Source organism: Solanum dulcamara, chromosome 9, assembly GCF_947179165.1.
Source record: "Solanum dulcamara chromosome 9, daSolDulc1.2, whole genome shotgun sequence".
Taxonomy (NCBI): Eukaryota; Viridiplantae; Streptophyta; class Magnoliopsida; order Solanales; family Solanaceae; genus Solanum; species Solanum dulcamara.
Genome location: NC_077245.1, coordinates 7449062 through 7461186, shown reverse-complemented (window position 1 = coordinate 7461186; position 12125 = coordinate 7449062). Strand labels below are relative to the sequence as shown.

The 12125-nt window shown below is 36.8% G+C and overlaps 2 protein-coding genes across 8 annotated transcripts; one reads left to right on the top strand and one right to left on the bottom strand.

Moving 5' to 3' along the window:
• Nucleotides 1-268: 268 nt before the first annotated feature.
• On the bottom strand, nucleotides 269-5087 carry LOC129903984 (argininosuccinate lyase, chloroplastic). The gene is made up of 7 exons (XM_055979520.1): nucleotides 4693-5087; nucleotides 4250-4513; nucleotides 3957-4073; nucleotides 2702-2850; nucleotides 1729-2020; nucleotides 1244-1408; nucleotides 269-900 (listed from the first exon to the last, which is right to left on the bottom strand). Exons 1-7 carry the CDS (start codon nucleotides 5026-5028, stop codon nucleotides 643-645), a joined length of 1581 nt encoding a protein of 526 aa, XP_055835495.1. The 5' UTR covers nucleotides 5029-5087; the 3' UTR covers nucleotides 269-642.
• A 1315-nt stretch (nucleotides 5088-6402) lies between these two features.
• LOC129903392 (pentatricopeptide repeat-containing protein At2g29760, chloroplastic-like) lies at nucleotides 6403-12076 on the top strand. Of its 7 annotated transcripts, XM_055978937.1 has the most exons (6): nucleotides 6403-9066; nucleotides 9852-9905; nucleotides 10096-10212; nucleotides 10353-10627; nucleotides 10921-10970; nucleotides 11133-12074. In XM_055978937.1, exon 1 carries the CDS (start codon nucleotides 6557-6559, stop codon nucleotides 8381-8383), a length of 1827 nt encoding a protein of 608 aa, XP_055834912.1. In that variant the 5' UTR covers nucleotides 6403-6556; the 3' UTR covers nucleotides 8384-9066; nucleotides 9852-9905; nucleotides 10096-10212; nucleotides 10353-10627; nucleotides 10921-10970; nucleotides 11133-12074. The 7 variants fall into 7 exon arrangements, with proteins under 7 accessions (XP_055834912.1, XP_055834911.1, XP_055834910.1 ...); XM_055978936.1 differs by having other exon boundaries at nucleotides 10353-10970; nucleotides 11133-12075; XM_055978935.1 differs by having other exon boundaries at nucleotides 10353-11359; nucleotides 11442-12075.
• Nucleotides 12077-12125: the final 49 nt, after the last annotated feature.

Below are 12125 nucleotides of genomic sequence, written 5' to 3'. Positions count from 1 at the left end.
TTATAAAAAATGACATTGCCTAAATAATTTTTTGTATGAAATTGATAGAATAGGAAATCCATAGTGCTATGTTCTAAAGCAACTTTATCCATTGATCTATCATTGCTCTTACACTTTTTATTCTTCTCTTTTGAAATATATATAAAAAAAAAAAGGTGGGACGAAGAACTGATAAATGTGGAGATCAATAATGAAATGGATAATAATTTCATATTAAAAATTATCTCAGTTATTATCGTTTTTTTTTTGTGTTGTTATCTTTCTCAAATAATAATTATAATATTTTTTTCTATATTATTGGTGATTTATTTACAAAAGTTTTGAATATTTTACTTTTTGCTTATTTTCTTAACAATAAAATTAATAAAATTGAAATATACATGAGATATACACCCCTAGATCCATGGGACTTGGTCCTACGTTTCAAGGCTTATGCCTCATTCCGTGTTGCATAAAACGTCTTGCCTCATGGACTGCTCTCAATTACTAGTACTTCGAGTGAAAGTGATTACATGAATACAACTATTTATTATATAAAATTCTGTTAGGGGAAAAAAAGCTAGGCAAAATAATCCCTCTTCCACTGAAGCCTGCCTCTCCAAATTCTTACACGAGCCATAGAATTTTCTACTGTATAGAGAATTACCTCTCTCTGCTGATACTAAGCTTATCAATCCAGTAATCAAGCTGATCAGCAACACATTCTGAACCTGTAGAGCCATATGACCTGAATCTTTTTATTGAATTTTCAACACCTAGATATTCGTAGACATCATTGTCAAATATCGGATTTAGACTGTTCAACTCATCAAGGCTAAGGTCTTGAAGCTCGCAGTTTCTGGAAACACATAAAGCGACAGACCTCCCAACTATGTCATGAGAAGTTCTGAAAGGAATTCCCTGCAAGAAAATATCACAGTTTCATCATTATTAAGACATATAAGAGCTAATTAGAAGGATTTTGTTCTTAAAGTGATCACTTGTGCAACAAACATGAAATGAACCAAGGGGTTCTACTGAGTTACAAGTTTATTAGTCAACCCAGACATGTGTGCTAATTTGTAAAGTCGCGAGGGGAATAAAATGTCAAGGATACTCTTAGTTGGAAAATGCAGGGTTAGGTTGATGTGCAATTTCTAGAGGTTATGTCATAGGCTGAATGTAACTTCAGCACAAAATCTATTTCCTTTACATTTCTCATTTGTAGATGTAGTTTCCAGTTTTAAAAGATGAAATCACTTGCCTTTTTCACAAGGTAATCAGCGAGTGTAGTGGCATCAAGATGACCAGCTGGTAGAGCCTTTTGTATCCTCTCTCGGTTAAAGGAAACATTCTGCGCAAACTCTGCTGAGACTTCGAGCATCCCAACTATTGCCTTGACACTGTCAAATACAGGCTCCTTATCTTCCTATTTAATAATAGAAGAGGTAAAATATATAAGAGTTAAAATAATTCAGAGACAGAAAAAGTTGATTAGGTTGGTGAAGCAAATAATGCAGAGACAGAAAATGTTTATTAAGATGGCGAAGCAGGAAAACATAACAGAGCTAATTGGATGGTAGCCTTGCTGTTAAGCAAATAATGAGAATGTATATATGTGTGTGCAGAGGGAAGACGTGGTATAACAGGAACTTCCCAAGAAGGAAGTGGATTAACTGATAAAGAATCTTTTTTAAGAGCATTTAGACTACTGTTGAGTTATAAGCCTTCCAGGAAAGTATTTTTAACCTGCAAATCGCGGTTGTAAGCATGAGGAAGTCCCTTGCACAACACAAGAAGTGAAACTAAGTCCCCTATGACTCTAGCAGATTTTCCACGAACAAGCTCCATTGGATCTGGATTCTTCTTTTGGGGCATTATACTGCTTCCAGTGGAAACTTTATCACTAGGGGTCAAGAAGCCAAATTCTTCAGATGCCCACAATACCCATTCTTCACCCAGGCGAGAGAGATGAACAGCAGTGATGGAATTAACAGAAAGTAACTCCAGCACAAAATCTCGATCTGAAACTGCATCAATGCTATTGCACATAAACATTGTCACCATGATTGAGAAGGCCATATGTAATTGCCAGAAAGAATCTAATGCAAATGCAGATTAACCACACAGAAAGTGCTAGTACTATGTCGAGTCTACTAAACTAAGTCCAACGACACAGGATATCAGAGGATAAATGCAAATGATTACAACAGAAGCATGAGAAAAGACTGTAACATTAAGGGTCTCTTCTTCCAAATAAAAAAGTGAAACTAGTAGCAAAATAGTATTCTTCTTCCAAATAATCTTAAGGGAACACACTAGGTTTTTTGATCAATCATTAGTTTATTGACGTCACTTAGCTTGAGACTTAAGCTTATCAGGGCCAAATTTGGTGGCAATAGGTTTCTATAAGTTGGGCTACGCTATGGTTTTGTAATTCTCTTCATGGTGATTAATACAGAAGTTGGATAATCACCCAAAAAAAAAAGGTTTCTACCAGTTATATCTTGATTCTCTAAAAAAAAGTAGCAGCACAATACACCTTCACCTCACAACTCTTTCCAGAGAAAAGTAAGGAAAACGAAAACACAGTACATCTGTAACTATAAGTAGAAGTTCAACAACGGTTGACATCTGTAACTATAAGTAGAAGTTCAACAACGGTTGCAAGTTCCATTGGTATTAAACATATAATTAGATGAAATAAATCATACATTAATACCTGTTCCTCATGGGGGCAGTGAATCCCAATGCATCTGAAGTCATAAACCTATCAATGGGAAGACCAGTGCCAGCTAATGCACATGCACCTAGAGGGCAGAAATTCACCCTTGCTCTACAATCTAATAAGCGACCAGCATCACGCTCAAGCTGCAAAGAAATTATTCTTCTGTCGTCAGCAACATATCGGTTTAATATTCTTAAGCTCCAGCACAGCTCAATGAAGCCATTGAACTAGTAGAAAAAGGGACACGTTGGGATCCATAACAAAGAACATGGTTACTAGATGATAAAATGATAAAAAGATTAAGCGAGTGCAGAAACAAGTGAGAAAGCAAAATTCTTTCTAAATATTCAAATAAATAAACAAACAAATGAATGGAAAAAGGTAGAAGGAAGAACGAAAAAGGAAACAACAAAAGCAATGGCCGAAACAATATGCACATCAAGAGAAAACCAGATACTCCTTGCACAGAAATTATAGTGTGCAATTTAAACAAAACAAAAAAAAACTCTCTCAAAAAAGAAGTTATAGTGTGCAATTATATTGAGGATCTAAATGCAACAAGCAAGTTACAGGAGCACTTGAGAATAGAGCAAAGAGTCGTTCAACAGACAAGTATGAGAAAATACTCTATCTGGAATAGTTGTTGCAAATGTTTTCTCTTGAAAGATCTAATACCCCATTAGTAAGATGATTTAAATGGACAAGTTTTAACTAATTAAACGTACTAGAAGTCGGTGAGATAAGAAGACGTTGAATTTCAAGGAAAAGGGATTTACAAAAAGCTTGTGTTATCTGTGATGCCTTCGTTATTTATTTTCCTATAGCGCTTTGAATTTCTTAACCTTATCTAACCCCCTTTTATGCCTTTTTTGAGCCGAGGGTCTCTCGGAAACAGCCGTCCTACCTTGGTAGGAGTAAGGTCTGCGTACACTCTACCCTCCCCAGACCCCACGTTGTGGGATTTCACTGGGTTGTTGTTGTTGTTGTGTTATTGTTTGAGGCTCCACTTGTCATAAGAAATACCTTATTTTTCCATCTCTTTTGATGCATAAACAAGTGTTTCAAGTGATCTTCACTTCCTCAGGCTTCAAATTATAATAAAATGATGTATTGAGTGTTGGAAGGAGGTAGCAGGTACCCGGTAGAATAGTCCAGGTGTGTGTGAGCTGACTAGACACACCATTACAAAATAAATAATGATATGTTAAGTGTAGAACATTATCAATGAAGTCATCCAAATTCTACTAACCTGTTCAACATATGCTAAGAGAAGGTGTTGCAACAGAACAGGTTGGGCCCTTTGCAGATGAGTGTATCCAGGAACAATAAGACCCTCATTCTGGAGAGCTAGTTCAACCAGTGCAATCTGCAGGTTATGTTGCAATAAACACATGAGTGCATAATAACCTCTAAGCAACACACAAATTGATCAATTTTGCTCCCAATTCACAATTTCTTCCCATAATATGAAAAACAAAAGACTATAAAATCATGTTTGCTGAACCTCCAAATGATAATAACACATAACAAAAAGCAAATGACCTGAAGATTCTTAATGCGTGAAATGATTCCGTCAATAGCATCACGGCACCACAAACGAAAGTCAGTTGCAACTTGATCGTTTCTACTCCGGGCAGTATGAAGCTTTTTAGCAGGTTCACCAACCAAATCAGTAAGAGCTGCTTCAATGTTCATATGCACATCCTCTCTATCTGTCCTCCATACAAATTGACCTGCCTCAATTTGTTTCTCTATCTCTTCAAGACCTTTTATGATAGTATCTCTATCACTATCACTCATCAATCCCTGCAACATTATTGCAAATTCAAATACATTGGAAAACCCTTTTTTCCTCATTGAAATAAAATAACACAATTTAGCCCCTGCTCCTTTATAACCATAGGAAAAAACTAGTACCCAGAAAACCCCTTTACGAAAAGAACCAATTTTGGCAGTACCCAGAAATGGAAAACGTATATATTAACCTGTTTAGCGAGCATTGAGGCATGAGCTTTGCTACCCATGATATCCTGTTTATAGAGAGCTTTATCAAACGAAATGGACTCAGTGAACTTCTCAACGGCATCGGTGACACTCTCCTCGAAACGTCCACCCCATAACTTAACCTCCTTTTCCGGCGACGGCGCCTCCATAGAGGATGATGGTGAGTTTATATGCTGAGCTGCACAGATGAGCAATGCTAAGCGAGCATTAGAGTTGAGGGAGAGGTTTGGGGGTTTACGAATAAGGGCGTGTTTGGATGGAGAGAAAATGGGGGACGTTGTCATAGAGCAAGAAGAAGAAACTAACAGTGACTCCATTGACGGCGAACTTGAAGACAATGAAGATTAAGGGTAAAATCTATATGTATGAGTAATTTGCATTTTGCACCTTAAAGTATATACATTTGTTTTCACTTGCATCTCATCTTTCGTTTTTTGAAAATTTTCAAATATGACAAATTTTTTAAGCATAATTATTTCATATGTATATAATTTTTCTAATCACTTATAATGACAAACATAAAATTTGTCATTATATAAATATTGTAGCGAATTATACAAATGTTATATCACTAATTATTTATATACCGAAATATACAAACACTGATATATATATATATATATATATATATATATATATATATATTTGTATATCTGGCAAGTGAGATTAAGAGAGAGTAGGAGAGAGGCGAGCGAGATCGAGAGAGGGAGGAGAAAAGCGAATTGTATATGTATATCTGTCTAATTGTATATGTATATTTGTTAGAAAAATTGTATTATGATAACTGATATACATATATATTTGTATATCTGACAAGCGAGATTTGTCGTACCGAGTAAATAGATAGCTATATTTGCTATGAGCCGTAATTATTTTTAAACTATACCCTAAATACGTAATATAGTAGTAAGGTTTGTCATATCACATAATTTTCTCTTTTTTTTAAATGAATTGCACCTAATCTTCTTAATTCCCAATTATTTAGGAGGATAAATTAGGAAATTAGAATTAAGAAAATAAAAGCATCATTGCATAAAAGATTTGTTCAGCATAACTTGTGTAGTATCTAATTTATTAGGCAAAAGTTTAGAGAATTTTTGCCTCGCTTGATATAAATTAGGCAGGAATAAGTTATATCTTTCTTCATCGTCTTTCTTTCTCGTATGTGGAAGAGGCCCCATCTTCTCTCTTTGACTTTATCCCGCCCGATCGTTATAATATAGCTTATATAATTTGAAATTGAACTTTTACCTCGCTCACATAGATTATGTACAAGTTCCTTGCATATGACTCAAGTGGCGAAGGCCTTTTACCTTCGCGCTTGGTAGGCACTTTCCTGTAGACAAAGTTTATTGCTAGCCCATTAGTTAGAGTTAAGCTTCGACCGCAATTGCTCATCGCTTCTAGCAGCCTTATTTCGTCACCTCAAATCCAAGTCAACACAAACAAAGATCTCTTGATTCTTCGCGATTGAGCCGACTTGAAATCAAACTTTCGTGAGACTTCAGGCTTACCTTTCTTATTAGGTCTCTCAACTTCTTCGTTATGATTACGTTTTGTATTTCTACCAAAAATTTAAGAAGTGGAACGATAACTCATGACATAACTTATGAGATCTGAACCAAACATTTTACCTTGATTGATATAAGTCATACTTACTTATGCCTTTAAAAATATAACACATGGGTGAGAATCAACTTTTTGGAAAAAAAATAGAGCCCAAAACAAACTATAGTACTTATCTTAGGACATGCTCAACAGAAGATAAACAAACTTGTTTCTCTTCCGACTCCAAGTTGAGCGAAAGCTGGATTTTTTCACAATTATGTCAATTTTCTTCCTTTCATGTCAGCCAATTCGTTAAGGAAATTACTCAGGAAGTTTGAGCCCATCTTCTCCCTACCATTTGACTTGCATATTTCTGCCATTGCCGACCAGCCATTCCTCCATTTCAGCTATCTTTTAAGCTCATGTCATTCCCTCCAAGCCCTCAAACAGTTACAAACTCTGGTCTTGACAACTGGTTACCACAATAACCTCCTAATATGCACCAAGATTGTATCTTTGGCTGGTTCGTTATCGCCCACAATGGACTATGCACGAAAGCTGTTCGATCAAATGCCTCAAAGAGATGTCTTTGCTTGGAACACCTTGATTCGGGGTTATTCCAATCTGGGTCCTTGTCAAGAATCCATACTTCTTTACAAAGATATGCATTTACGGGGAATTTTACCTGATAACTATACATTCCCTTCCGTACTTCGCTCTTGCTCTGTTCTGTCAGCTTTGAGGGAAGGTAGGGAACTACATTGTAACATAATTAAACATGGATTTGAATCTGATGTGTTTGTACAGAGTTCTTTGATTACTCTGTATGCACAGAGCGGGGAGACTTTGGATTCGGAGTTGGTGTTTGATCAAATGAGAGTGAGGAATATAGTTTCTTGGACTGCTATGATTGCAGGGTATGTGCAAAATGGAATTCCTGAGAAGGGATTGGGAATTTTTCTCAAAATGGTCAATTCGGGTACTCTACCTAATGCTATTACTTTGGTGAGTGTGCTTCCTGCCTGTGCGCGGTTGCAGTGTTTGGATTTGGGAATGTTGATTCATGGATATAGTATTAAGTTAGGGGTGGAAACAGATGTTTCACTCGTCAATGCTTTGATTGCATTCTATGGGAAGTGTGGACTCGTTGATGTCGCTTGGTCTTTGTTTGATCAAATGAAGGAGCATAGTGTGGTTTCATGGAATGCAATAATTGCTGCTTATGAGCAAAATGATGTTGGTTCCTCCCCAATAAAGCTATTTCATAAAATGCTAGATCAAGGTGTAGAGTTCGATTATATTACAGTAGTTACTGTTATTTCAGCTTGTGCCAGGTTGGGGGCACTTGATACTGGAAAATGGATTCATGAGCTTGTCAAAAGCAAAGGTTTGGAATGCAATGTTCCAATCACAAATGCACTTATCGATATGTATGCAAAATGTGGGAGTATAGAATCAGCTAAAGATGTTTTTGACAGGTTGCCGAATAGAAGCGTGGTTTCCTGGTCATCAATTATAGGGGCTTGTGCTTCACATGGTCATGGGAGAGATGCTCTTGAGTTCTTCTCAAGGATGAAAGAAGAAGGAATCCAACCTAATAGCTTCACCTTCACTTCTGTATTGACAGCTTGTCGACATTCAGGTCTTGTAGAGGAAGGGAGGAGGCACTTTGAGAGCATGAGAATGGAATACTCGATAATGCCAGGGGTGGAGCAATGTGCTTGTATGGTGGATCTTCTAGGAAGATCAGGCCAACTTCTTGAGGCTTATGAATTTATAGAGAACATGCCTATTGAGCCTGATGTGAATGTTTGGGGAGCTTTGCTTGGTGCTTGCAGAATTCATGGCAATCTTGAGATGGCAGAATATGTAGCAGATCGACTATTTGATTTCTATCCCCAGACAGTTCCTTTCTACATACTCATGAAAAATATCTATGCTGAAGCCGGAAGGTGGGACGATGTAGCTAGGTTGAAATTTTTGTTGGAAGAATTGGAAGTGGAAAAGATTCCTGGCAAAAGTTCAGTTGAGATAAATAGACGGATTCACACGTTTTTGTCTGGGTCAAGGATTTCAAACTTCTCAAGAGTTTCACCCCGTGAATATGTTCAACTGAAGTATTAGCAAGCAGCTTTAGTAGGAGTTTGGCCATAGATTCCAAATCTTTTTAACTTTATTTAGAATTTATGGAGTTTGAGTTGAAGATAGAGTTGTGTTTGGTTATACTTTTTTGCAAAGAATATTTGGAATAATGTTCATGTATGAGTTTGCCTAAATACAACTTCAAAAGTGAAAAGTGAGTTTGAAAACAGACCAAACTTCAAGTTGGATTTGGTATTTTCATGGCTGAACACTGATTTCCAAATAAAGTGAAAAATTATTTTGGAAAAAGTGAATAATTTATGGCCAAAGGGGTCCAGTCTTGTTTTTAAGCATTAGAGTACTATTATCTGTTACAGTCAATTGAAGAATGCTTTTGGAGCTTGGTCATGCTGGACTTTTGAGCCAGAGACCTTGGCTATGAAGTAAATCATCACAGCTATGTCCAAACAATTGGGAGAAATTCAATAGATTCCTTCTTGAGATCAAGTCATCCTTTCCAAACACAACATAATTGTCCTAAGCTCTCCAACTGTGCTTCTGAAGATTGGGTAAATTTGATGGTTATCTATGGAATATTAACTTGGGTGGGGAGAATGTAGATGATTGTAAAATTCATCATCTCGATCTTCCGACTGGCTTCTGTTGACCATAGTTTGAATCTCTGATCGTAAAGTTTTGTCCAAATTACTGGTTGTATTAACTAGGTAAGTTTTATTTTTTGCTGTTTGTTGTAGATGCATGGTGGTAGAATTTGATTTTGTTGTAATTTTTGTAATTTGAAGAGCGTATAAGGAAAATGTGAAGCTTTAACTGGAAGATTGAATTTTTTTGAGCGGCTTTGTTTTGCTGGAGATTGAATCGCCAATTTAGCTTTTTTGTGTGAATTGCTGATTGCTTTATGAGTTGAAATTGTGCTTATAAAGATGCACGGATGGAGGTAGAATTTGGTTTGTTTTTGTGTCTTTGGTGTTTTGGCTACTGTACAGTAGGAAAATGGGGGGATGGGGAGTTTGGAGTCCTAGATGGAAAATTATTATTTTCTTCAATGGTAATCTGTTTTAGGATGTATGGCCTCCGACTTGACTTTCTGCTTCATTCCTCATCTCAATCTTCACAGTGGCTTCCTTTTTTCCGAAATTGAATATCCAATTGAATGTTATCCATATTTATAATTGTATTCAAGAGTATAAATTTGTCATTGTTTTTGATGCATGGAGGTAGAATTTTTGTTATTTACTGTAATTTTCATGATTTATTGACTGTCTGCTTATAAGAAAATGTGGTTTTGAAACTGTAATTGGAAATTTTGACAATCAGTAAACTTTTTTGAGGAGCTTGGTTTTTGCTGATATTTATTGGTCCCCAAACTCTATTTTCTGTTACATCCGTTGTATCTATCTTGCAAACTGCTTTATTCTGCTAGAGATTGGATTGAACATTTATTCACGATTTGTCCTTTTCTTACTATTGACTTTACATTCTGATGCAGAAAGAAATTGAATCTCTTCAGCGCAGCCTTCCTAAGATCTCATCAAATTCTGACGTAAGTGCTCAAACGATGAAGCAAGACTATCTTTAGAAATTAAATCTTCCAGAACACATGTAAGCTTTTAAAATATGTGCACCAATCAGTCAAGACGTTACCTCTTCATCTCAACCCTCTTCCAGCTACTAGTAGGGAAAAAACATAAACTATATAATGAAAACTGCCTCATAATGCATTGCATCTGCAGGTTGCTGTGTTGAAGAAGAAACTGGATGCTCAATCTCAGCTTTTGAGACAGAAACAGAAGAGTGATGATGCAGAGAAACATTTTCAAGATGAAATCCACAGAATTAAGACAGAAAAGGTGCTAATTATTATATATATCAGACACTTCCAAATGTAAAAGAACATTTCTTTCTTTTTCTGGAAACTGGTAATGTCGTATTCCTCTGAACAGGGCGGGATTGATTGATCTACATTAAAAATTCTGGCTTCCCTTTCCAGGTATTAATGCTGGAGACCATCAAAAACAAGAGAGTAAACAGGAAAGAAAATACTTGCAGAGATCCTAACAAATCTACAAGTTCCATCTCCTCTATAAAGATATTATACAATTCCATTTTACTATCTGAACGGAATTGGACCGGTCTTCAAAGCAAGCTTTTGCTATTCTTCTCCCTCCACACAGTCCACCAGATGCAATGTGGTTCTCCACCATCTCTTCTGGTTCTTGCTTCCTCTTCTAATCCAACAACTCAAAAAATCTGCAGTATGCTTAGGTATGGTCCAGTTTGTGTCTGGTAGAGTAAAAAAAAAATGCCATAGCTATGCAGAGAATATGCAGTGCTAAAAAGGGTGACTGCTGGTCTCTTTGGCTTTCCCACATAGTTAATATTAGGAAATAATAATCTGTCCCTTTTTCTTCAAAACTTCTTGTGTCAAGCATGCACTCTGGCCACCAACCAAGTAAAACATTTAATCTTGGTTGGTACTATGTTTTTCCTTACATTTCTCCATAAGCTTTGCTGGTGTCTGTTTTGTTCAATTTTTATACTGTTTTTCCTTTTGACAGAGAATATACCATCCTTGCTATGTTTCCATCTCAAAGCATCTGGATCTAAGGTAATGCCTGAGGTCCTCTAGGCTATGTTTGGTGAAAGTGCTGCATTACTGATGAGCTGTTTTCTGCTTTTGATATGACCTCCACCTTCTCAATTGGCAAACTTGGAAACAAAATCTTTCCTTTTCCTGCTTTAAATTATTTCTTGTTTGAATTGCTTGTAGAAATGAAAACAATCTCTGGCAGAAATGCAAGGTAAGGCTGGGTACAATAGACCCTTGTGGTCAGGCCCTTCCCCGGACCCTGCGCATAGCGGAAGCTTAGTCCACCGGACTGCCCTTTAATTGCTTGCAGAAATTGGTGTTTAGAACACCCCATTGGAAGGACAGACAGCTGTCTCTAATGTGCTAAGAAGCATTGACAGGCATGATTATGACTTGAAGCAAAAGGCGTATACCCTGGACTCTCTATAACATATCAATTTTGAGTCTACTTGTATTTGTGGTGGCTAACATGTTCCACCCTTTCTGCAGGGGAATTGGAGTTTCTTAATCTACAGTGGCAGAGACAAATTCGACACTGATTATGGTTTAGTATGTATTTGTTCGTGCAGTAAAAAATCTCCATGCAAGACAAACAGATGTGAATGCCGGGCTGTAGTGGTTCTTGTGGGGGTATCATGTGGTTGTGACCTTATAAAGTGCAGCAACAAAGAGAGTTCTACCAAGAACCAGTTTCCCTCATTAGATGTTGTAGGTGATGAGGGAAACACATTGGTAACTGACGAAGCTGAGAGTAGCCAAACGCTAGCTTCTCAAGGCGCAATGTTACTTCAGAATGCAGTTACTGAAAAGCCAATGCAGTCAAAAGGATGAGGGTGAAACAAAAAGAAAGCCTCTATCTGACATTGGAATTTGGAAATACCATGGAAAGCAATCCCCTAGCTGTCTTTTTTAGTTACTGGCCAGACTTAGGCTGCAAGCTCTTTTGTTTATACTCTGTCACAATTCCTTAAAACAACACACCTTTCTTGGTGTTGTATAGCCTGTGGTGATAATATATTTAAGTTCCTTCTGCACAAATAATGTGTATTCTTGTAAATCAAGCTTTTCTTTCTTTAGTAATTTTACCGGCAAAATCAAATGCACCAAAATCCAATTAATGGTTGTCGGTGACAATAATTGTAACGATGGCTAGTGGTGGCGACAACTAATTAT

Coding starts and splice junctions, on each gene's coding strand:
- LOC129903984 (XM_055979520.1), bottom strand. CDS start 5,028: ATGGAGTCACTGTTAGTTTCTTCTTCTTGCTCTATGACAACGTCCCCC. Junction 4,074..4,249: donor CACGCATTAAGAATCTTCAG/GTCATTTGCTTT, acceptor CATAACCTGCAG/ATTGCACTGGTTGAACTAGC. Junction 901..1,243: donor CTGATTACCTTGTGAAAAAG/GCAAGTGATTTC, acceptor ATTTTCTTGCAG/GGAATTCCTTTCAGAACTTC.
- LOC129903392 (XM_055978938.1), top strand. CDS start 6,557: ATGTCAGCCAATTCGTTAAGGAAATTACTCAGGAAGTTTGAGCCCATC.